At 28.7% G+C, this 24,600-nt stretch overlaps 2 protein-coding genes across 2 annotated transcripts in view; one reads left to right on the top strand and one right to left on the bottom strand.

The window, feature by feature from the left end:
* The first annotated feature begins 21 nt into the window (after nucleotides 1–21).
* Nucleotides 22–13,126, top strand: LOC103573416 (uncharacterized). The gene is made up of 7 exons (XM_014442958.2): nucleotides 22–504; nucleotides 2,445–2,653; nucleotides 4,361–4,476; nucleotides 6,150–6,248; nucleotides 7,999–8,508; nucleotides 9,038–9,236; nucleotides 12,897–13,126. Exons 2-7 carry the CDS (start codon nucleotides 2,446–2,448, stop codon nucleotides 13,082–13,084), a joined length of 1,320 nt encoding a protein of 439 aa, XP_014298444.1. The 5' UTR covers nucleotides 22–504; nucleotide 2,445; the 3' UTR covers nucleotides 13,085–13,126.
* Nucleotides 13,127–17,383: 4,257 nt separating this feature from the next.
* Nucleotides 17,384–24,600, bottom strand: part of LOC103573417 (uncharacterized) — a 52,288-nt gene continuing 45,071 nt past the window's right edge. The window contains exons 2-3 of the mRNA XM_014442957.2: nucleotides 19,727–20,548; nucleotides 17,384–19,653 (exon numbers count right to left, since the gene is read on the bottom strand). Of these exons, the coding sequence (XP_014298443.1) occupies nucleotides 19,384–19,653; nucleotides 19,727–20,548 (1,092 nt within the window). The 3' untranslated portion in view covers nucleotides 17,384–19,383. The remainder of the gene's footprint in view (nucleotides 19,654–19,726; nucleotides 20,549–24,600) is intronic.

Here is a 24,600-nt window from a genome sequence, read left to right as displayed (position 1 = left end):
GTTCAATGATACGTACAGTAGTATGTATCTATGTACATCGAGTATGCTGGAGTATGCTTATAAAATGTATGTCACTTATTTTCATACTTGCTGAACGTCTCATCGAAACTATAAGTAGTCTATAAGTTAGCATTGGTAACAGTAGCGTAAACAGCAGCAAACAGCAGAGGCTCTAGCATACATAACAACGAGTGTCCATTTTAACACACACACCCATACCCATATATATGTATGCATATATGTGGATCGTAGAGAAACTATTGCTATAGTGTTAGTTCAGTGCTAAGTGGTTAGTTTGTATTTAATTGCGTTGAGTTGTACCGGCTTCCTGTGTTATGTATGTTTTTTAACACAGTTGTAACTTATTAGTGTATCGAATTAATAAAAATTTCACGAATTCTGCTTATTTTTATTTTAAATAATAACAGTTGTGCAATATCGATATTATACTTGAAAATAAAAAGAAGAACCGCTTCATCATTCATCACTTTCAAAATTTTTCAGGTTAGTATACAATTTATAAGTAAACATTTTTTTTTGTAGAATTTACACTCAAAAAATTTATGATAATTGATACAAATAAATTCAGCAGAGTTGTAATTTTTTAAATAATATTTTTTGATATCGATCAGTAAAAAATGTAAAAACCAAGCGATAACCTCTCGAACAACTTTTAATTTCAACAATCATTGTAAATATATATATATATATATATTTCATGCATATTAATAGACTAACAATGGTATAGGGATTTTACACACCGATCAAAAATTGGTCCATGATAAAAAAACAGTATGCGCATTGTTATAACATTGAAATGAGCGGACATCAGAAAGTTTTAATAAATAAAAAAAATGAAAAATTGCCAAAAAAAAAAAATTTTGCGATATTGGAACATTGCACGTTGGTAAAAAATTAGAAAAAAATAATTTAAAAAAAATTGAGCTATCACTAAAGGGGGTTTCCCCCTTTGCCGTTTAAAATACATGTAAAAATTTTTCATTTTATTTTTTCGTTATTAAGGCTATGAAAAAATTTTTTTTTCGAATTCCGCCTAGTATAATTTTGTAGGAAATTAAATTCCCTACTAAAAAGTGCTCAAGCATTATGTACATGAAACAAACTGGAAAAAAGGTACGGGGCTTCAAACATCTACAAAAATTTAGTTTCTTCAGTGTTAAATTTTTTTAAAATTATTTTCTATTTTTATTCTATCAAAAAAATTTTTTGCAAAATTTGACAAGCACGTTTTTATAGGAAATTTAATTTTCTACAAAAAGTATTTGACATCATATACACGTCATATAAATGAGAAAAAAGTTACAGGGCTTTGAATGTCAACGAAAAATCAAGTTCACTTTTCATTGAAATTTAAGTTCAAAAAATTATTATTTTTTAAACTTCATTTTTCGTTGACATTTAAATCCCTGTAACTTTTTTCTAATTCAATTGACGTGTATATGATGTCAAATACTTTTTGTAGAAAATTAAATTTCCTACGAGAACGTGCAACTTCTTATAAAATTATACTAGGTAGAATTAGAAAGAAAATTTTTTTCATAGCCTTAATAACGAAAAACTGAAATCAAAAATTTTCACGTGTATTTCAAACGGGAAAGGGGACCCCCCTTTGTGATAGCTCAATTTTAAAGATATCTGGCTGAAATTAGGTGAGGATTTTTTTATAATATAAAGTAATTTTTGAGTCCATAAGAGGTAAAAAAAAATTTTTTTTTTTTTTTTTTTTTTTTGACATCCTAATATATACTACTGGGCAAAAAAAAAATCAAATATTTTTTTTTTTTTTTTCGATTCTGTGAAAATATTCCTGATGACAAAAAAAACATATTGTGCATGTTTGAGCTCTAAATATTGATATTACGAAGTGTATTGTTATGACTATTAGTTTTTTGTCAGAAATTTAATTTTTTACCCAAAACTCGTAAATCATCTAACTGAAAAATTTCAGCAAAACATATTCTTAAAGGAAATTGAATTCCCTACAAAAAATCTCTCTTAGTAAATTGACGTAAAACGAGCCATGTCCTTGTAATCGTGCCTTAAACATTGATTTTTTTTTTTAATTATTTATTTCTATTTTAGATTTTTGTAACTACTAGAAATATTAAAATTTTTTTTAGTCAAGTTACGTATTTTGTAAGGAAATTTAATGCTTTAAAAAAAAAAACTACATTTTTTTTCTAAATTCACTCCTTCGAAAATTATTCAGGTTATTGAAGTCGTTTCGACTCAACTTCAACCTTCAAAAAAAAAAAAAAAAAAAAAAAAAAGTGGCCAAGCTTAGTAAAAAGACGGTACTATAAAAATGTCGTCCAAAAGTATAAAAGCAAATTTTTTTCTGTTTATAAAATCTGAAAAAAAAAACATTCTTTGTTAATCAATATTAAATACTGTATATATATTTTCATGACTTTTTTTTATAGGATGTATAAAATTCATAAGTTTTGTCTGATGAAAAATCGGTATACAGAAGAACATGTACTAGTTCCGAGTGATATAATTTATGAGTTGAACGAGAAGGAGGAAGCGATTAATGTTAAAGAACATATAAAGAAAGAAGCCAATGGCAGGCTGCTATACAAAACTAATAATGGGAAGTTAGTCCATAACATGATTATTTTGGATACCGGCGGTAAATATTATTATTATTAATTAAGAAATTATCAAATAAATAAGTCGGCTTCCTTATTTTAAAACACAGTAACTAAAGTTTCTTAAATTTTTTTAAATTCGCCTTAAAAAAAAAGTTCTCTAGATTTATGAAAAACCTAAATTATTAGAAAAATATATGTAAGTCAAAATATTTAAAGGAAGGCCAATATCTGATTTTTTATTGAAAGTAATAAAATAAGCAGCTGTAGCGTTAAAAAAAATGGTTGAGAAAATTATCGCTTAGTGTGTTTTGGAATGAAGCAGCCATAAAAATTTAAAATAAATGATGTAATTGTTTGATTTACAAACAATGTCTTATTCATATAATTGCTTGCTCAGCTAGATTTTTCCTCCCGAGTGGCCTTCAATTTATAATTTTTAGTTTAAAAAAAAAAATATCACAGCAAAATAAGCTTTTACAATTCATGTTAAACTTTGCAATCAAGGCAACACAACTGCTCTTCAATCCGTGTAGAAAAAAATTGTTCTAAAAATGTCCAGAAAATGTCCTAAGCGTGGGTATCCAACCGTGACACAATGAAGGACATTTTTGGGACATCACGTAAATAATCGAAAATTTGAAAATAGTGCACTGGAGCTTTTTTTTGTAAATTTTAAATATTTTTTTTAACATTTTCGGTATACTACTTAGACAATTTTATAATCTACGCGTTTTATTTTTTAAAATTTAGTTGAAATTTCATCCTTAAAATCTAATATGAAAGATTTTTTAAAAACGATCTTGAAACATTTTTTGAACAATTTAACAACGTAGTTTCGATAATTTTGGAACATTTTTTGGACAATTTTTGAGCAATTGTGGGACATTTTGGAACAATTTTTTCTTTTTCACGGAAAATGACACGGAATTACACCACTTTTTGTGGTTTTTTTTTTTTTTCGTTAGAAGTAATCGTTAAACAGCGAAAAATTCATTGTTTTGTAGGAAATTAAATATTCTCATGAATGGTCATTTATGGTTTCTTGATGAATTCATTTCTTCACTAGTTACTCAATACAAATCGGAACTTATAGTAAATTTTAGAATTTTCGTACTTTTACATGAAAATTATTATATAATTATTCGCATTAAAATATCATTTTTTACAAAAATATACAATTCTGAATAATGCTGAAGTTTTAAGAAATTTGACAATAGTATGGATTTATTCTTTATTAATGTAATGAAAAGTAAAAATTATTTTTGAAAAATAGCACTTTCAACATTTGAAATCTTTTGCAAGTATCATTTTTAATTGACGTTTTGTAATGAATAAAAAAAAACATGATGAATTGTCAAAAATCCGCTCATTTTACTTTCATAACTCTGACTATTCCTGAGAATAATTAAAAAGTAATTCCCTACTAGATGGAATATGTAAAAAGTTGAAAAATTCTATGGCACTGTTGAAAGTAATTGACATTTATGCACTGTAAAAAAAGATTTCTGACATCAAATTAGATTAGTTTCACTCAAGTACTCCGTGCGTTTGGATACAGGCATGGTCAGGTCTGATCATTTTTTCCCGGGTATGCAAAAATGAAATAATCTTAATTTATGTAGGCAATTCGTAGTTATTTATGTTAAGTGTGTAATTTTTTCCTGTATTTATATTCATATAATTGCTTCTGATTGTCCCTAACATTTAAACTAATATCGATTTTTTTTTATGTTAACATATATTAGATGACAAAGATTTAATCAAAAAAAGATGGGAAACGACTGACAAGCGTGTGCGAATTCCGAAAAATCCATATACTCCATCTGCTAATGACTCATCAAAAAATAAAGATAATGTAAAGGTTCGTAGATTTTAAAAAAACTAAAAAAATTTTTTTGAATTCTTTCGTTAACGGTTTCTCTTGAACAAATGAACCGATCTTGATGGTTGAGGTACCATTCGACGCGGCTTACAAATTTTTAGAGCTGATTAAAGTTTACAATGAATCCATCGAGTGAACTAGAAGTTATTCAAAAAACAAAAAGGCTTTTGAAAAAATTTTATTTTTGAAAGATCTTCGAACGTACCCTACCGATTAAGCTTAAATTTTCAGTGCTTATAGTAAATAACAAGCCGCGTTGAGAGACACCTCAACGATTAAAATCGGTTCATCCGTTCAAAAGTTACAGAATATTTACGTACGTAGATGCATACACTCGGACATCATCGTAAAATTAGTCAGGATAGCTTCCTAGAACCTCAAAACGTCAAAATCTTTTAAAAATTCGATTTTCGAAAATTGGACTAGAACCAATTACTTCTCGAATTTTTGAAAATTTGCAATTATCTTAGCGGGAAGTTTAAAAAATATGATTACAAAATTGTGTAAAAAATTTCTTTCTGTATAAATTTAATTCTTGTATCCTCTCTTAAATTCAATTAGTAATTCATTGTAAAAAATTGCATATTTGTTTTTAATTATACAAATTAAAAAAAACGTAGACGGAGAGAAGAAAATAAGAATTTTTCTAATTTAATTTAGGTGAAATTCCTTTGTTGAAAGCAAATTTTGCCTTATCAACTTGAGAAATTGAACGACGGAAAAACGAGAATATAACGATATTTCATAAGAATTTTACCTACAGATTATAGAAATATATTCTATATTACAATTAGATAAAATTTCAATGTAGACATGGAATAATTCCTCTGTTAATATTTTTAAAATTCCTTTATTGACGTGGGTACTTTTACTATGTCAGTATAGGAATTTATCTTATGTTACCAGAGTAATTTTTTCTGTATAGACATGAGAATTTTTCCTGTGTTGACGAGAGGAAAATTGCTATGTTGCATAGGAAAAGTCCACAAGAAGCTAAAATCAACAAAATACCAGATATTTTGGTCATTATTATCATTTAGGCCTTAAAGCGATATAATCGAGATGTGTGAAGGCTTTAAGATTTACGAAAATAGAATTTCAAAGTTTTCAAAAAAAATTTGTGTAATTTAATTATAATTTTTTGTAGCACCTATAAATGAACAAATGTTTTTATAAATTCGATTAATATTAACGAGTACGTAAAGATCAATTGCACTGTCTTTCCGACAGTATATAATCATCAATTCAATTAATTAATTTTGATTTACTTAATGAATTAAGTTTAAAAAAACATCAGTTTCAAAATCTTTTTTAACATAGGAAAAATTCCTAGGTTAACATTCGAATTAATCCTACATTACATAGTTATTTTTTCCAATGTCGATATATGAAAATTTACATTGTCAATATAGGAATAATTCGTATTCATCAAAGCAAAATTTACTATGTGGCATAGTTACAATTTACATGTTAACATAGTAAATACCAACAAAGGAATTATCCCCAAGCAAAATTGAAAAAATTTCCATTTTTTCTCTCCGTGTAAGACTTATGTAAAAGAATGAAATATTGTAATTTTTTTTGAAAACGTTTACTATTTAGTTTGAAACTCAAGTCATTAATTAATCTATTTTTTTTATCGGGGTTATTAGAATACACAAGAAAACTCTAAGAGTGCCAGTGTTCACGATTCAGCGGAATATTATAGAAAATTGTTACCACCATCAAGCACCAAAAAAACTGAAAAGGAAGTAAGTTTTAATAACAAACTTGCGATAATAGTTCGTTCTGTTTGATCTCTTTACCATGTTTGGTTTCCTATGTATTCTGACTCACCACTTTGGAATATCCATATAACTTAGGGTGTGCCATTTTGAGGCGACTTTTTTTTTTCAACAGAAAAACAGGCTGAAAACTCGCATGAAGGTGAGAAAAAAAGCCTGTTAAAAGCGGAGCTCTTAATATTAATAGAGGTGCCTATTTCAATTTCCCATTTAAATAACATGGGGAAAAAAATATTTTATTTTTTTATTTTTCGAGCGCGGCATTCGCGCCTCATATAAATAAGTCCATAGCATAATCTTATAGAGAATTTAACGCTCTACAAAAAAGGTCTCTAATCAGTTTTTGATAAATCTATCCATTCAAATGTTATTAGAGCTGGAATTCAAATCTATAATAAATTTCCAGATCTTTTTACTTTTCCAGCAAAACTCTCAGACTTATCAAAAAATGTCATGGAATCTTTTTCATAGACAATTTTATTTCGTACAAATTATTTTCAATAAAGTTTTTTGAAATTCCGCATTGTTTTCTAGTTATTTTCATTTTAAAGCCAAGATCGTTAAAATAATAGTCTTCTAATCTATTCTGAAAACTCAACATTAAAAGAAAATAACGAGAAAACAATGCGGAATTTCAAAAAACTTTATTGAAAATAATTTATAGGAAATAAAAATGTCTATAAAAAAGATTCTATGACTATTTTTGATAAGTTTGATAGTTTTGCTGAAAAAGTAAAAAGATCTGGAAATTTATTATAGATATGAATTTCAGCTCTAATAACTTTTGAATGGACGGATTTATAAAAAAAATGATTAGAAATCTTTTTTGTAGAGCGTTAAATTCTCTATAAGATTATGCTATGGACTTATTTATATAAGGTGTGAATGCCGAGCTAGAAAAATAAAATATTTTTTGTCCCATGTTATTTAAATGGAAAATGGAAAAGTAGAAATAGGCACCTCTGAATATTAATATTAAGAGCTCCGCTTTTAACAAGCTTTTTTCTCACCTTCCTGCGAGTTTTCAGCCTGTTTTTCTGTTGAAAAAAAAAGTCGCCTAAAAATGGCACACTCTAATATAACTATATAATTTAAATCTTGCGCAAGCATGCTCACTATAGTTTACATCTTTACCTGATTGGGAAAGAATCGCTAAGACTCACAGGTGTTTTCTGCAAAACACTCATGAAAATAACACAAGATGGCTAAAAGCTTCTCTTTTGAATATTCTCGCGGGCAAGTTCATATAGTAAATATCAAATGATTCTTGTGATTAGTGTTATGCCCATTGACTTGCGATAGAATTTTTTACATTGTTATATGTTAGAAATATACTTTGATTGATACTATTTGTCCAACAACTTTACAATGCACGGAAAAATTGAAACCCGACTGGTTACTGTACAGTACCCGACTCAGTACGGTTCTGAAAGAAAAAAATTGGTCGTGGTGCAGCGCCACACAGTCATCAGTGTGGCGCTGCACCATGACCAAGTAACCACTCGGGTTTCAATTTTTCCGTGTAAGGTTAGAAAAAAAAATTCAAACATAATGATTAATTAAAAAAAAAAAGGTATAGTCTCCAGCAAGTAAAGAAAATTAGTAAAAATAATTAATATAATTGTATTTTTTGTCGAAATTTAATAAGTTACATAGTTAAAATTGATACTTTTTAATATACTAACACATCTATTTATTCGAATTATATAATTAATAGCAACCCGGAACAAGCCACGCATCACAACCTCTGACACAACATTTGCCACCACCGCACGATTCTGTCATTGAAACACCTCACCGATTTTTGTCCGATTTAACCAATAAAACTTCAGCAAGCTTTCTTTTACACTCTTCTTCAGAATCAGAAAAAAGTCAAACCAAATCAGGCCTATCAATATTCTCGCCAAACCGGACTCAGCTTAAAGAACCTTCCCCAATAAAACACAAACTTATACGTAAACCGAAACGTTTAAAGCTCTCGCGACGTTTAAGTATACTTGAAGAGAAAGTCGATTTACTTACAGATACTTTAAAAAAAAACTATAAAATAGACATTACAACAACAACAACAACAACAAGCAATCCAGTGCAACAAGAAAAACAACAACAAACTACTAAGCAGCAACAACAAACTACTAAGCAGCAACAACAAACTACTAAGCAGCAACAACCTCATTACTCCCATGTCACTTTAACGGAATCCGTCGTAACCGTCGATAATGAAGAGGTAAATTAAGAATCAGTACAAATCATCTGTTTTACTTTTAAGTTAACCACTTTCTAAAACCATTTAGACTTGAATATCACCCTGATTAAAAAAAAAAAAAACGGTTTGATACGATTAGAAATGATTTCAAACGATTTAATTTTAACACTATATAAATATACTAGTCGTCATTGAGTAAATCGCTTTGTTTAATTAAGGTAGCACGTTATACTTTAAAACCAAGTGTGTTACAAGTATATTTTTTAACACCCATTACATATGTTCCATGTTTTAGGCCATAAGTAAAACTATAGTTTTTTGTAGTCACTTGAAACACATTTCATGGTATGTTAAATATCTGTAGATTGCAAAAAGCGTTTCAATGTTATTTAGCAAGTGTGTTAATTTTGACTACATACTTGGTTTTCTAGTGTAATAATGATAATGTTATGAAAGTAAAGTTTATTGATATACCAGTGAATTTCATCTATTAGTGTATTGACTAATATCTCATATAATTTTTTAATATGTATTATTCTATTTACTTTAGCTCATATTAATCAACAACAAACCGTTTTCGATGGAACAACTGGCAAAAATGTTGAGATGTAACACCATGCGTAAACGGGCTAATATGGTAATGAGAAATTTATGGCCACCAGATGAAATGAAATTCATGTACTTGAAGCCTCAGCCAAAGTCAGAAACTCCAAAAATCATAACATCTGAGCAACGTAAAGAAGTTAGAGGTATGTGTATAACCCTTTGAATTGTTTTATCATCCCTTAATTTTTGTGGCTGGTGTATTTTGAAATTCTTATAATCGTAAAATTTCTTATTAAATATTTTAACTTGGATATTTTAAACATCGAATAATCATAAATAGGCCATGTTAATTTATTTTGACTTTATTTCTCACTTTCGATCATGATTTAACTATTAATTTTAATTATTGACAATGAAAATGTAATAAAAACTTTGAATTTCTTAATGATACGAATTAAATTTCTAAATCAGGGAAATGTGTAAAAAACTTTATTGAAAAACGGGGAAATATCGAGGAATATTGAAATTGTTTCTTTGTGGCCACTCTGGTTAATTATTTTTGTAGGAAATTCAACGCTCTAAAGACAAAAAACGTCTCTTATCGTTTTTTGATAAATCCAACTGTTCAAAAGTTATTTAGGCTTGAGGTCACATTTATAGTAAATTTTCAGATCTTTTTACTTTTCCGGTGAAACTATCAATCTTCTCCTAAAATGTCATGGGTACTTATTCGTTGGTAATTTTATTATTTCAAATAAAATTTTTCCAAATTCCGCATTGTTTTCTACTTATTTTGATTTTAATGTCAAAAGTAAAAATCAAAGATAAAGAGATTTCGAAATTTACTAAAAATTGGATTTTAAGCTCAAGTAACTTTTGAAAAGCTGAACTTATAAAAAAATAATTAAAGACTTTTTTAGTAGCGCGTTCAATTTCCTACAAAAATAATTATCGTGCATAAAAATCCGTTGATTGGCTTGCGAGCTAGAAAATTCTGAACAAAAAAAAAATTTCCCGTGTTATTAAAATGAAAAATAAAATAATGGATTGAGGCAAATCTTAATACTATTATGAAGAGTTCGGATTAGTACTTAAATTGTTGAATGGTTGTCGAGAAAAAAATCCTCCCAAAAGATAGGTTTCCTAACTTAACTTTAAGAGGTGACTATTTTAATTTTAATTTACCATCTAATTAACATGTAAAAATTTACTCTTTCATTAAAAGTGTAATTACACGTAAGCTGCTCAATATTTTTCAAATTTATACAAAGATCTGCAAATCTGATTGCATCAATCTTTCCAAAACCATATAATAAGTCAAGATTATCGCCAATTGAAGCTAGCAAAAAAAAATAAAAATTAACAATTTAATTTTGAAATACAAAGTCGATACTATTCAGATAGTTTCAATCGGAATTTCAAATATGATAATTATGACTTATCACAGCGTTTCGAAAAGCATGAGGAATCGACTTTAAAGATCTTTGTATTAGTTGGAAAAATATTCAGCAGCTTACGATTGATTACACTTTTAATGAAAAAGTAAAGTTTTACATGTTAATCAAATGAGAAATTAAAATTAAAATAGCGACCTCTTAGAGTTCAGCTAGAGAGCCTATCTTTTGGGAAGATGTTTTTCTCAGAAACCACTAACGATTCATGGGGTATGAGCAAAAAAAAATTAAATTATCTGTTTGAACCTCCCTAATATATATGTATTTATTATAGTGCTTCATTTCCGGCGGAAGTTTGTTTTTCGTTGCTCATCAACCAAAATATTGTTCTCTCTGCTGAAACGAAAATTCCTACTAAGATTGAACTCTTTATGTAATCCTAAGTATTTCTCATTTGATTTTAAAGATTTTCCATGGAAAATACTTAGAATTGAATTACTTTATGTTTCAATTGTCTAATACTCCGCTGTATTTTATGATATCAAAGCACCGTTTGTCGCAAGTTAGAGGGATCTTAGTGTTCTTCAAAAGTGCCCATGATAAATTACTTGTTATTGAAGCTGTTTAACTTGTGTCCGTTGCGGATGTCATTTTTCCCATGAAATCAATCTTTATCGGCTTGCAGAATGTAAACCAATAAAATATACAAAAAATGTTACGGAGAAATTTATATTCAATTTTATTCTCTTCAAAAGAAGTCTTATGAGTCATATCGGAAAAGCCCATAATTTTTGAGTTAACGTTATTTTAGTAAATTGAAAAATAAGGTCAAGTGCCCTTTTTTTTTATATTGTATTTTTCAAATTATAAAAATAACTAGAACTCGAAAATTATGAACTTTAGCGACTTGTCTCATAGGATTTTTTTGAAGGGAATTAAGTTTCCTATAAAACTCTCCTTAACATTTTTAGTGTACTTTTATTGGTTTACGTTCTGCATGCCGATAAAGGTTAATTTCATATGAAAACGACTTTTGCAACGGACAGAAGTGAAATTGCTTGAATAACAGCTAAGTTACTATGGGCACTTTTGAAGAACACGAAGTTTCTCGCAATTTAAGACGAATGGTGCTTTGATGTCATAAATTGTAGCTGAGTATTACAAAGTTAAAAAAATATTAATTTAATTAACGTGTATTTTAAATGTGAAATCTTCGAAATCAAATGGAAAATACTTAGGATTACATTAAGAGCTCAAACCCTGCAGAAATTTTCGTTTCAGCATAAAGAACAATATTTTGCTTGATGAGCAACAAAGAAAAAACTTTCACCGGAAACGAGTATCCTAGTGTTTATATAATATGTATATTAGGGTGTGTCAAAAAAATCGACTAATAATTTTTTTCCAATGGCCACGGAATTCTGTCAGAGGACGTTAAAATAAAGTTCCTGTGAAAATATGAGCTCTTAATATTGATATTTAGAGGTCGCGAATCATAATTTTCTATTTTCCATTTGAATAACATGGGAAAAAAAAATTTTAAGCTTGAAATTTCATACATTGGAAATGGCTCATTGTACAGGTGATCTCAGGATAAATTTTTGTAGGGAATTTAACTAAACGCTCTACAAAAAAAGTGTCTTATTATTTTTTGATAAATTCGTCTGTTGAAAAGTTATTCAAGCTTGAATTCAAATTTATTTAGATCTTTTTACTTTTTCGGTGAAACTATCAGACTCATCACAAAATTTTATTCAGTCGTGTTTGTAGAAAATTTTATCCCCTACAAATTATTTCTAATAATTTTTTTTCAAATTCCGCATTATTTTATAGTTATTTCCATTTTAATGTCAAGCTCTTAAAATTCAAGTCAAGCTCAGAACACTATTTTTTCTAAGAGCTTGACATTAAAATGGAAATAACTAAAAAGTTATGCGGAATTTGAAAACAAATTATTGAAAATAATTTGTAGGGAATAAAATTTTCTATAAACACGACTGAATAAAATTTTGTGATGAGTCTGATAGTTTCACCGAAAAAGTAAAAAGATCTAAATAAATTAGAACTCAAGCTTGAATAACTTTTCGACAGACGAATTTATCAAAAAATAATAAGACACTTTTTTTGTAGAGCGTTTAGTTTAATTCCCTACAAAAATTTATCCTGAGATCACCTGTACAATGAGCCATTTCCAATGTATGAAATTTCAAGCTTAAAATTTTTTTTTCCCATGTTATTCAAATGAAAAATAGAAAATTATGATTCGCGACCTCTAAATATCAATATTAAGAGCTCATATTTTCACAGGACCTTTATTTTGACGTCCTCTGACAGAATTCCGTGGCCATTTGAAAAAAAAACATTAGTCGAATTTTTTGACACACCCTAATGTATATAAATTATTTTTAAAGACGTTATTTTGTTACTTTCTTTGAATTATTAAAAAATAAATTACTTCTTCTGTTGTAGACCTGTGCTTACATTTACAAAATCGAAGAGCGATTAAATATGCGGAAGGGTCATCTGACGACATTTTCATCTATTTAAATGATTGGATGAGTGATCTTTTTAAGGAATGCCGCAAGACTATGCGTTCAAAACAAAATTCTGAACCCAATACTCCAATAAGTTCTCCACGTGTATGCAATGATGAATAAATTTAACAAATAATACAATAAAAAAAAATGCTTATTTAATATTATAATAAATTTGAAACGCCTATTTTTGTTTCTCCGATCCCATTTCAAAATGTTGTCGTAAACATTAAAAAGAAAATTCTCTGCATGTTTTGGCCTCAAATTTTAATTTCATGTACTATACATTTTGAAGTTTTCTATTTAAAATACATAGGAAAGTTAGGATTATTTTTTCAATTCTCCATAGTTTAGCCGCAATTCAAATCGTCAGGACGCCGTTTGCGGCATTTTCTAGGCAGTTAAATGTTCTTCAAAAGTTTACAGGGTTATTTTACTGACACTAGTTTTTTTCTGTATTGGTTGTGGAATTGGCTTTTTTAATAATAATTCGAGTTTTTAGTTGATGTTGACTAAGTTACAAAATTTACAGTTAAAAATTCAAATAAAGATTTTTCAGGAAATTTGATTCTCTGCAAAAAAATCCTCTTATTTAAGTGGCTTAAGTTCTCCGTTCATGTGGTGAAAGGATTTGTAATTTTATAAACAAAATAATTTTTTCTAAATTTGACCAAATTTTTTTTTCAATTTAATGTTCAATCCGGAAAAAATTTTTTTTAAATTAATTTAACCCATTATTGAAAACACGGAGGATTCAATTTAATAAGCTTCGGGAAATTTTTTGACAAATCACCTGTAATCACCGAGATTACACTGTGAAACCACTGCGTAAACACCGTGTTACCACCGTGGGTACACCGTGAAACCACTGTGAAACTACTGCGTAAACGCCGTGTTACCACCGTGGATACACCGTGAAACCACTGTGCAAACGCCGTATTGCCACTGTGGTTACCACCGTGGATACACCGTGAAACCACTGTGTAAATGCTGTGTAGTCACCGTGGGCGCACTGTGAAACCACTGTGTAAACACCATGTTGACACTATGGACACACCGTAAAACCACTGTGTAAACACCGTGTTGCCACTGTAGACACACCGTGTTAACACTGTGGACATCACCGTGTAATCACCGTGTTTACTCGGTGGGCAGATGGAACAAACACACCGTGAAACCACGGTGATATCCACCGTGGTTCCACAGTGTTCCCCCGTGGTTCCACGGTGTTTTCACCGTGTTTTTACCGTGGTTTCAGAACCGCGAGGGGCCACAGGACGATCAAAGTTTATTTTTCAATACAATCGCGGTTTTTTTTTAAATATCTTATGAAACATGCAGATTAAAGGAAGAAATCATAAAAAAAATTTTGTAGAAAATTAAATTCTTAGTGAAAATGGTCATATTCATTTTTTTTATAAAATGTGTATTTATGAAGATATTTCAAAAAACTTTTTTTAGATCTGATAAATTGAGCGTTTCAAGAATTACAAATTTTGAGAATAACATTTTTCTAAGTATATAGAAACTGAAACAAGCATTAATAATTGATGTGTTACGAGTTACAATGTTGTCTATATTCATCAAAAAACGTTATTTTTAACATTCGTTATCCTTAAAATGCTCAATTGATAAGATCTAAAAAAGTTTTTTTTAAAATATGTTCGTAAATATATATTTTATAAAAAAAAATGAATATGACCTTTTTTTAACTTCCCGCTAAGAAAATCGACGATTTTCAGAAATTTCGAGAAGTTATTGTTTTCACCCCGATTTTCAAAAATCGAGTTTTCATCAGATGTCGACGTTTTGAGGTCCTAGGAAGCTATTTTGACTATTTTCAGAATGATGTCCGAGTGTGTGTATGTGTGTGTGTGTGTGTGTGTGTGTGTGTGTGTGTGTGTGTGTGTGTGTGTGTGTGTGTGTGTGTGTGTGTGTGTGTGTAAACTCTTTGTAACTTTTGAACTAATGAATCGATTTGGATGGTTGAGGTGGCAATCGAAAGAGCTTGTTGGCCATCAATTTTCCTGGAAATTTCAGATTATTTGATCGAATAGACTCGAAAATATTTGCGAATTACGAAAAAAAAAAAATTTTTTTTTTAGTTTTTTATTGATTTCTCTAAAAACGACTTATACGATCAACTTCAAAATCTAATCAGCTCTCGTACTCAATAAAACGTGTCGATTGCCACATCAAACATCAAAATCGGATAATTCGTTCGAGAGTTATCGCGGGAGAAAGAAATGGTGAAAAACGGTTTTTTCTAAATATTTTCGAAACGACTGCCACGATCGATTTCAAATTTTAATCAGCTCTAGAATTCAATAAAACGCGCCGATTGCCACGTCAACTATCAAAATCGATTGATTAGTTCAAAAGATATCGGCGTTAAAAAGTTAAAAAAATAACATTTTATGTTATTTTTTCCGGATAAATCATAATATAAAGTACTAAAATGTGCCTGATATCATACCAACTTATCTTTTTTATGGTTTCTTTTGATCATATAATGTCATCGAACTTGGTTTTTAGTTTAATCATATTATCAACAAAAAAATCGATAAAACGTAGTTTTTAATATTTTTATCAGATATTTCATATTTTATTGTTTCTTACATGAGTCAAAACTTATTTAAATCTTGATTTTGATCCCTGACATTGATTTCTGCCTCAATACACTTATTTTACTGAACACAATCAGGAACTAAATTTTAAAAACCTCTTCATTGATGATTTTCGATTCTTAAATTTTCAAACTTCAGCATAACAGGTAATTTGTTAGAGCTTGAAAAGATCGTAAAAAAAACAACTGCATGTGATAGCATTTTCGAGCTCGAAGAGCTCGAAAATATATCTACACTAATGTTTTCGAGCTCTTTGAGGTCGAAAACAGCGGGAAGTTTTGGGGCTGGACCGCAGGGTCAACCGACGCCCAGATTTTTTTTAATTATGTAAGTTCCTACAAAATTGTTTCTATGATTTTCCTTTGATCTGCATATTTCGTGATGTTTAAAAGAAACGAGATATCGAAAAATGAACTTTGATCGCCCTGCGGCACGTGTTTTTTTACTGAACATGAAAAAACCAAAGTCCTCACATGTTTTTTTCATTAAAATGGAACTTTTTATGGGGCGCCGGAGAAAATTTAATTTTCAACGACCGCCCTGCTGTATATGACTACGTATGGCCGTATATAGTCCATGCATGCTCTTTTAATCTGAATCAGTAAATATTCAGAAAAAAAAAATATTTACTGATTATCATTATAAGTCTCAAGTAGAAATTGCTTCACTATTCTAATCAGTAAAATTGTTAGTAAATATATTAGTGATCGTAACAAATGTAATTATAGTTGTAACTACTGATTCTGTTTTTGATGGAAAGAAACCAATATTTATCAATTAATGCACGTTAAAAAATACAACAATTGATATACTGAATTTTGAATTGTCTAAACATGTATTTTTTTATTTTAATTTTATAAATATTTTAATTTATTATTTCAAAATTTAGAAAATTGTCAGATGTCTGCTAACTTTACTATCATCTAATTTTTATACAGTTTGTTATAATTAACAATTTCAGTATACTCATTGAAGGAACTAAACATGAAAGCGGGTGTAGCTGAATGCTGGATCATTAATATGACTATACACTTACCTGACTTACAATCTTGTTTTCTAAATCTTGGTTATAATCAGCAAGCTCGTTCTTAATTCTTATTATTAAAAAAATTAATCCTCAATAAAGACTTTGATTTATGATTAATTATTATGATTAAAATTTTAGACTTATAATTAATTTATATCGGTTATAATTATTTATCAACTTATACTACATTCATGCCAATTGCTACTTGAAATTTTGCAAATAAAAGTTTTGAATATTTATTTTAAAGTGATGTTTGAAACGAAAATGTACTTATTTTTTTTTTTGTTTTTTTCTAGTTAATTATACTACTTTTACTTTACTGGTTTTATTTTGAAAAACTTGGAAAAAAATAAAAAAAATTCAAGTCAGAAACAATTGCAAGAATTGGTATTGAACAATAAATAATAGTAATTAAAATTATAAATAAATAAATTTTAAAATAAATACGGACAATTACACCAAATCAAAAACATACAGTAATTTATGGTTAGAATCTTAAATTTTAAACGTTGGGCGATTTTTGATACGTGTATTTTTTTTTTAAATCACATAAATTATAAAGTAATTTTTATTTTTTAATAAATACTTTATTTTTTATAAGTTTATAAATTGATTCCAGTATAGTTCGTCAAAAAACAACATTTTCAATTTTTGAAGTTAGATTAAATTCATTAAAAAATAATAAACATACAAATCATATCGAAGAAAACATTATTTTTATTGGAAATTTTCCATTATTCTACGTCTCTCGTACATATTTCACAAACGTTTTTTTTTTTTTTTCAAATTAACAGCAGTCAAATTTGACACTTTCATACGAATTGAAGATGGCCGTCATAGAACAAAGCTTGCGGTGATTTTCGTAAACATATATTTATATATTATAAAATTTTATTAAATAAGGTAAATGTCTCAATACCGGAACAATTTGATAATCATTATATTATATTTTAACTCGTACGCAATGAAATTAAATAAAATTTTCCTTATTCAAAACCTTAATCTTTTAGTTACAAAGTAGGATATAAAATTAATTTTAGAATATATATCCAAAATATAAAAAAAAAATGTTAATTAGAGCAACAGTCTCGGATTCATGAATTTTTCATGTCTTTTAATGATTTTGCTAAGAAATAAGTCAATGGTCTTAAGCTTATAGAAAATGTATAGAATTACTTTTCAATAATTTTTTTTTTGTATATGCATCTTGAATGACATAAAATTCAAGAAAACATATTAAAAATATGAAAAAAATAGTATTATTGTATTAATTTTACTGTTTGTCTATTGGTACACCAAAATAAACCCGTGCCCAGTACTGGAACAGCCAATCATATTAATGTTATCGATAGACGTTAACGGTGAGTTTTATTGACTGGCTAAATCAAGTACAATATTAATTAGTATTAGAGCCCTGATATTTAATGCAGTATGTATGATTGTTATAAAAAATACATCAAATGTAGATAAACTCTAATTTAAATCATAAAAAATAAATGTTTGTCTTTAGTTTTTTTTTTTTAATTATTTTTATAGTATAGCCTCAAATGATTTATTTTGTTTCTATCCTCTAGTTCAAAATATTTATTTTCATTAAATATTTAATCATTTAAAAATTTTAAGTACATTTCACATTATGGGTGTGATATAGCAGACATCAGACAAATTTGAAATAATTAATAAATCGAATAAATAATTAATAATATAAAATTTAAAAAAATGCGAACTCAAAAAATTTAAAAATTAATAGTGCTCTTTTTGTAAATATTAGTTTTTTAATTATTAAACTTATTTATTTATATTTTTTAAGTTGTCTGATGTCTGCTACATTCAAACTCGTTTTACATTAATATTATTTAATAATTGTTAATATTTTCACTATGTATAAATGCAAAAATAACTCATTTTATTTACTGTTCCGGTATTAGGACAACCGAATTCCCGTATTGGGACAAGGCTATTTCAGCGTTCCGGTATTGGGTCTTTTGAGTGTCATAGAAAAAATTTTTTTTTTTATATTAAATTCAAGAAAAATGAACTAATTTGATTATTTTTGAATAGGTAAATATCTATTCTATGATGTAATAAATTATTTTGGCTTATAATTTATTTGAATATTTTTAAAACGATAAAAATCAGTCGTGTACCCTTCGTCGTTCCGGTATTGGGACATTTACCTTACTAATAAAATTTCATTGAATGCTAATAAAATTTTATTAAATGCTAATGAAACTTTATTTTTGATAAAATTCTCATTTATCTCTCTGCAATCGAATTTATTATTATAAAATAAAATTCATACTTATATGTAAATAAAATTCATTAATATGTAGCAATATTTTAGAAAAATTTCTAATACGTGTTTTTATTCTTGGCGAATAAATTTGTCTCTCAATGTAGATATTTGACAATAAATTCTAGAAATTTCATTAATTTATCTTTAACGGTCGATTTGAAATCTATTTTTTAATTGTAAGTACTCAAAATTTTCGTTGTAAAAAAAAGTTGTTATTAAAATGAAAATTTTGAAAAATCGTTTGGGGGATTGATTTTTCATAGTGACTTCTTAAGCTTTAAAAAATCTACAGTAAACTTCAGTATTATGTGACATTTCCGGCGAAAGTCAGAACTATCACGGAATGTTATGGGGTCTGTATTTTAGATCATTTTATTTTCCACAAATTATGCATCGCATCGTTTCCAAAATTTTTAAACGCTTTTTAATATATCTATTTTTTAACAAATTTTGATTATGAATGTCGAGAAATTCAATGCAAATTGTCTAAATAAATATTTATCAGAGTAATATTATGGTTATTAAAAGTAAATTGTGAGAAAAAAGATGCTGTAGCTTCAGGATTATTTACCATACCTATAAAAGTTTTTGAAGGAATTACTGTCAAATTTCTGACAAAATTTTCTGCCCATTCTTCAAACACAGGATCTTCAGTCGCTGATATTATTTTACCTGTGTATAAAGGAGATAAATTTGATGTATTATATTCTCGATTTTGGCCGTCATTTGGAAACACTAATGCCTTAAATAACAAATACAAAAATTATTTTACAACAACAATATAATTTTGCAGAAAAAAAATTCTTGAAAATTACCTGGAACAAGCAATTGCCTTTTTCTGTACGAGCAACATGGTGCGTTTCTTCATCTATCCTATAGCGTAAGACAATATTTTCATTTTGAAAAATTTTTGAGTACCTAATATTCTGTTCGCCCAAACTAATGACATGAACAGTCGGAATAATTAATTTTCGCCTTTCAAATTCAGAGCAAATGATAATCCTCATACATTTGTATTTATTATTTAAATATTTACGATCAACTCCGTAATTTTTGCGTTTGACTATTTCGTCAAATACACCGAATTTATAATAAAAAACCGCGGGATAATGAGGGTATGTTTGATAAGTGACAAAATTAAGTTGTACTTTATCATTTTCGATGTACTCAAAACAATCAGTATAATCAATCGTCGTGAATCTGTCAGTTGTTTCATCGTATACATCAATTAATATATTATCGACCGTAATAGAAGAATTGAAAGCTTTTAAATCAAAAGCATTGATAATGTCACCAGGTTTTAAATACTTCAACGGAATTTTATGAGGCATTGCATTCTGTTTCGATCTGATTAGTGGTTCTAGTAATTCAGGTAGTGAATATAATTTAATACGAATAACAGCGTTTTGAATTAGAAGATTGAGAATACTGGGGTGAGCCATTGGATCATTACTTAAATCGAAAAGTGATTTTCCGGAATTATATAAATAATCATTGACTATATTTTCAAGATTGCGCGTATTACTGGCTGTTATTACGCGGCTTCTATAAAACGAAGATTCGAAAAAATTGTCTAAATTTGTTTTATTCTGGCTTTCGTCTGCTGGATTACACTTTCCTGCTCCGTTAAAATAAGCCTGAAATTAAAATTTTATGAATGTAGAGTTCGTTTGCGCAAGTATTTATAATTATATTCCAAGTTTCGTTCTCGAGATCACTGTGTAGTACCGTCCTTGTACGCTTATTCAGCCCACATATTTAAGCTGTAAAACGAAATTAAATCGGTATCCATGGCAACTGGTTTATTTATTCTCCATTACGTTTTTTGTGCGCTTTAAGACAACACCGATTTTAATTTTTTCTAATAGATTATTATTAATTTAGGATTTATTTTGAACGAGACAAAGAGTAATTTTGTCCCTTCAACGTCTTGCGAATTTCTGGGTTTTGTATTTGATTCAGATCAAATGACGATTGCATTAACAGAAGAAAAGAGATCTCATATACATAATTAAGTTTTAAAATTCAGAGATACTACTCATTGTACCATCAGGGAATTTTCCCAATTTGTGGGAAATATTACAGCAGCTTGTCCAGCAGTTAATTATGGCTGGTTTCATTCTAAGGCGTTTGAACAACAACGTTATCTGGCTCTATTAAAATCTAATAACAATTATGATCATATTATGAATATATCCCCTTCTTTATAAAATGAATTTAACTGGTGGTCGAGTAATATTTTAAATTCAAAAAACCCTATTAGAAATTCTAAGTTCAGAATCACAATCTATTCAGATGCGTCAACTACAGGCTGGGGTGCCTCTTGTGATGGACAGGTGGCTTATGGACACTGGAACTACATGAAAAAATTTTTTCACATCAATTATCTGGAACTCCTAGCAGCTTTTAACGGTTTAAAAACATTTGCATCGGATTTTACTAATTGTGAGGTTCTTTTACGGATTGATAATTCGACTACTATTGCGTATGTCAATAAAATGGGTAGTACAAAGTATAAATACTTAAATGACTTATTCTATGACATTTGATCTTGGTGTGAATGTAGGAATATATGGATATTCGCTTCAAACATTCCTTCGAAGGATAACGTTGATGCGGATAGAGCTTCTAGGGTCAAAAATATAGACACTGAGTGGGAATTGTCTTCTGATGCATTTGATAAGATTGTTTCTCTGCTGGGCAGACCAAATATTGATCTTTTTGCATCATCTTCAAATAAAAAATGCAAAAAATACAGCTCCTGGCATCGTGATCTTTAGCAGTCAGTATTGATGCATTTATAATCAACTGGAACCATCAAAATTTTTTTGCTTTCCCTCCTTTTTCATTAATCTTAAAAACATTAACAAAAATTCAAGCTGACCAGGCTTGTGGAATTTTAGTAGTTCCAAACTGGCGAGGTCAGCCATGGTACCCATTGTGGCTTTCACTCCTAGACTCAGAACCTATAATTTTTCATCCAGATGTTAATTTACTACTCTCTCCTTGTAGACAAGTTCAACATCCTTTGGCTCACAAACTATCTCTGATGGCTGCTCGATTATCCGCCAAGCATTTAAACAAAAAGGAATAAATGATGAAGCCATTGATATACTTATCAAATCCATTTCTACTACGACTTTGAAGCAATATTCCAAGCCAATTGGTGACTGGGCTTCTTTTTGTTTATCAAAGAAAATTAACATGTTTAAACCAAAGGAAGAAACTGTTGTTGGATTTTTAACACAAAAATTTAATGAAGGAGCATGGTATAGTACTTTAAATACCATTCGTTCCGCGTTATCTCTTGTGTGTGATAAGGATATTGGAAAAAAATCCTTTGATATCACGTTTACTTAAGGGTGATAGAATTTATAGTTTGGACCCATTAATTGAAAATTTAGAGTTGTTAAGTCCGGTAAATGATCTTAACTTACAACAACTAACAACAAAATTAGTTGTTTTAATAGCATTAGTCTCCGCTCATCGCATTCAAACAATTTCTTTAATTAAAAGGAGTAATATTATTAAAAAAGGTGAAGGATATGAAATAGAAGTTCCAGATAAAGTTAAATCTACCAGACGAGGCGCGTTTCAACTCCTATTAATTTTAAAAAAATTTAATAACAATTCGAATCTATGTGTGGCATCTACCCTAGAACGATATTTAAATGTTACGTCAAAGTTAACTGATAACATAGAGTATTTATTTATCACTACTAGGAAACCTTATAAAAAAGCATCTAAGGATACCATTAGTAGATGGCTTAGATCTTTTTTAATAGAGTGTAAGGTGAGCGATATCTATACTCCTCATAGTTTTAGACACGCTGCAACTTCAACTGCTCTTAAAAAAGAAGTTGACGTGAATATTATTAAAAGTTTAGCAGGATGGTCAAACAAATCAAAAGTATTTGAAAAATTTTATAACAGACCCATTGTTAATGATAAAAATTCTTTTGCTGAGTCAATATTTATTATATTGATAGTTTCGTTCGAAGAGATCACTCCCACCCAATGTATCACCCTCCCAGTGATCTCTTCTACTTAATTTAAAGTATAGCTGAACTGTATGAAGAATAAACAAACCAGTTGCCATGGATACCGATTTAATTTTGTTTTACAGCTTAACTATGTAGTTTGAATAAGCGTATAAGGACGGTACTACACAGTGATCTCTTCGAACGAAACGATCAATATAATTACGATCTTACAATTATTCATTATTATTATTTTTTATTCATTATATATTTGTTTGGTTGTCATTCCGCTTGGTGCATACATTCTCGCTCAAGATTTCGTCCCGTGATCTTTCACCTGATCATTATTAGTTTTGTCCGTTTTGTAAAAACGGATTGGCGCCCTCGTGCACTAACCCAGCCTGAGGAGCTGGTCCAGGCACATCTTTAGTTTGTTTATAATTATTTATTATTTTAAGTAATAATTATTATTGTTATTTATAATTTTTTTTATACAATTGGGTGACCACATACGACTCCGGGTTTATTTCACGTCTCCGTCGTGAAAAGAAAAACTGTTTACGTTATACATCTGATCAGATCTTACGAGATAAACGCAGAGCTGACCAGATATAAAAAATTTTCTTTAAAAATAAGACGTATATATGGTTATATCTGAGTAAATACAATGAGATCTGATTATGTCAAATGTTGTATTTAGTTCAGACTTAGTTATATCTAGTCAGATCTTACAAGATACACGGAGATCTGATAATATATAATTATGTCTGACACTGCATCTAGCCTAGATCTAATTATATCTGATTAGATCTAACTGGATGTAAACGGTGGTTGGCCAGATACAATGAGATCTGATCATGTCTAAATATCAGATCTAATCAGATATAAATAGATCTGCCAAGATATAATTTGATCTGATCAGATATGGTTACATCTGGTCAGATCTTAATTATTTTTTCCCGGGAGTATTCAGTTGTGTGCTCAATAGATAAATCCAATCCGCATATGAATAGAAAAATCATAAATTGATAATGTATTTCAATATTTAAATATTTTTTTACCTTCAAATTTAATATTGCGATTATTGTTAAAGTTATCATTTTTTTATTTATCGTCAGACGTAATGATAAGAACTATTGACACTAAAAAATTACTTTATACTTTATTAGTACTGAAACTCGCTAGCTTATTTATTTGTTCCATTCGCGACATGCTACAATTATAATAATTATCGTTATCAATAATTGATGTTTGAAATTTAAAAAAATATTGGAAAATTCATAAGTGTACACGTCAACCGTCCATAACTTCATTATACATTAGTAATTTTTTTCTATGACTAATATTTTCTGAATCCCCCCTTTTGGAACGAAAGTCATTGTGAAAGGGAGTATATAAATAAAAAGCTATCCACTCCGTATTCACTCCGCAAAGTTTTTACAGAGTATCTCATTAGTTTAGCTGCAGTATTTAAATCAAACAATTATTTTGTTTTTCCGTTTTAGGAAATAAAACCAGAAAAATGTCGAAAATAATTTTATTGCTATCAATTTTCGTACTGGTTGTTATCTATCCTGTTGTATATGCATCATGTCCTGGCGGTTGGGTGAGTTATAATTATAACATACTGGAAAAAAAAATACAAGTAGACATGAATAATTTTAAAAAACTCTAAATTTAATCAATTAAAGTTTAAACTTGTAAAAGTA

The sequence above is a fragment of the Microplitis demolitor genome, chromosome 9, assembly GCF_026212275.2.
Source record: "Microplitis demolitor isolate Queensland-Clemson2020A chromosome 9, iyMicDemo2.1a, whole genome shotgun sequence".
NCBI lineage: Eukaryota > Metazoa > Arthropoda > Insecta > Hymenoptera > Braconidae > Microplitis > Microplitis demolitor.
Note: the sequence above shows the minus strand (reverse complement) of the source record. Positions and strands in the feature narration are given on the sequence as shown.

Bases quoted from the DNA above. Each gene is read 5' to 3' on its own strand.
- LOC103573416 (XM_014442958.2), top strand. From the start codon at position 2,446: ATGTATAAAATTCATAAGTTTTGTCTGATGAAAAATCGGTATACAGAA. The intron at 4,477-6,149 runs GTTCGTAGATTT...CGGGGTTATTAG, and splicing joins AAAATAAAGATAATGTAAAG to AATACACAAGAAAACTCTAA. The intron at 9,237-12,896 runs GTATGTGTATAA...CTTCTGTTGTAG, and splicing joins GCAACGTAAAGAAGTTAGAG to ACCTGTGCTTACATTTACAA.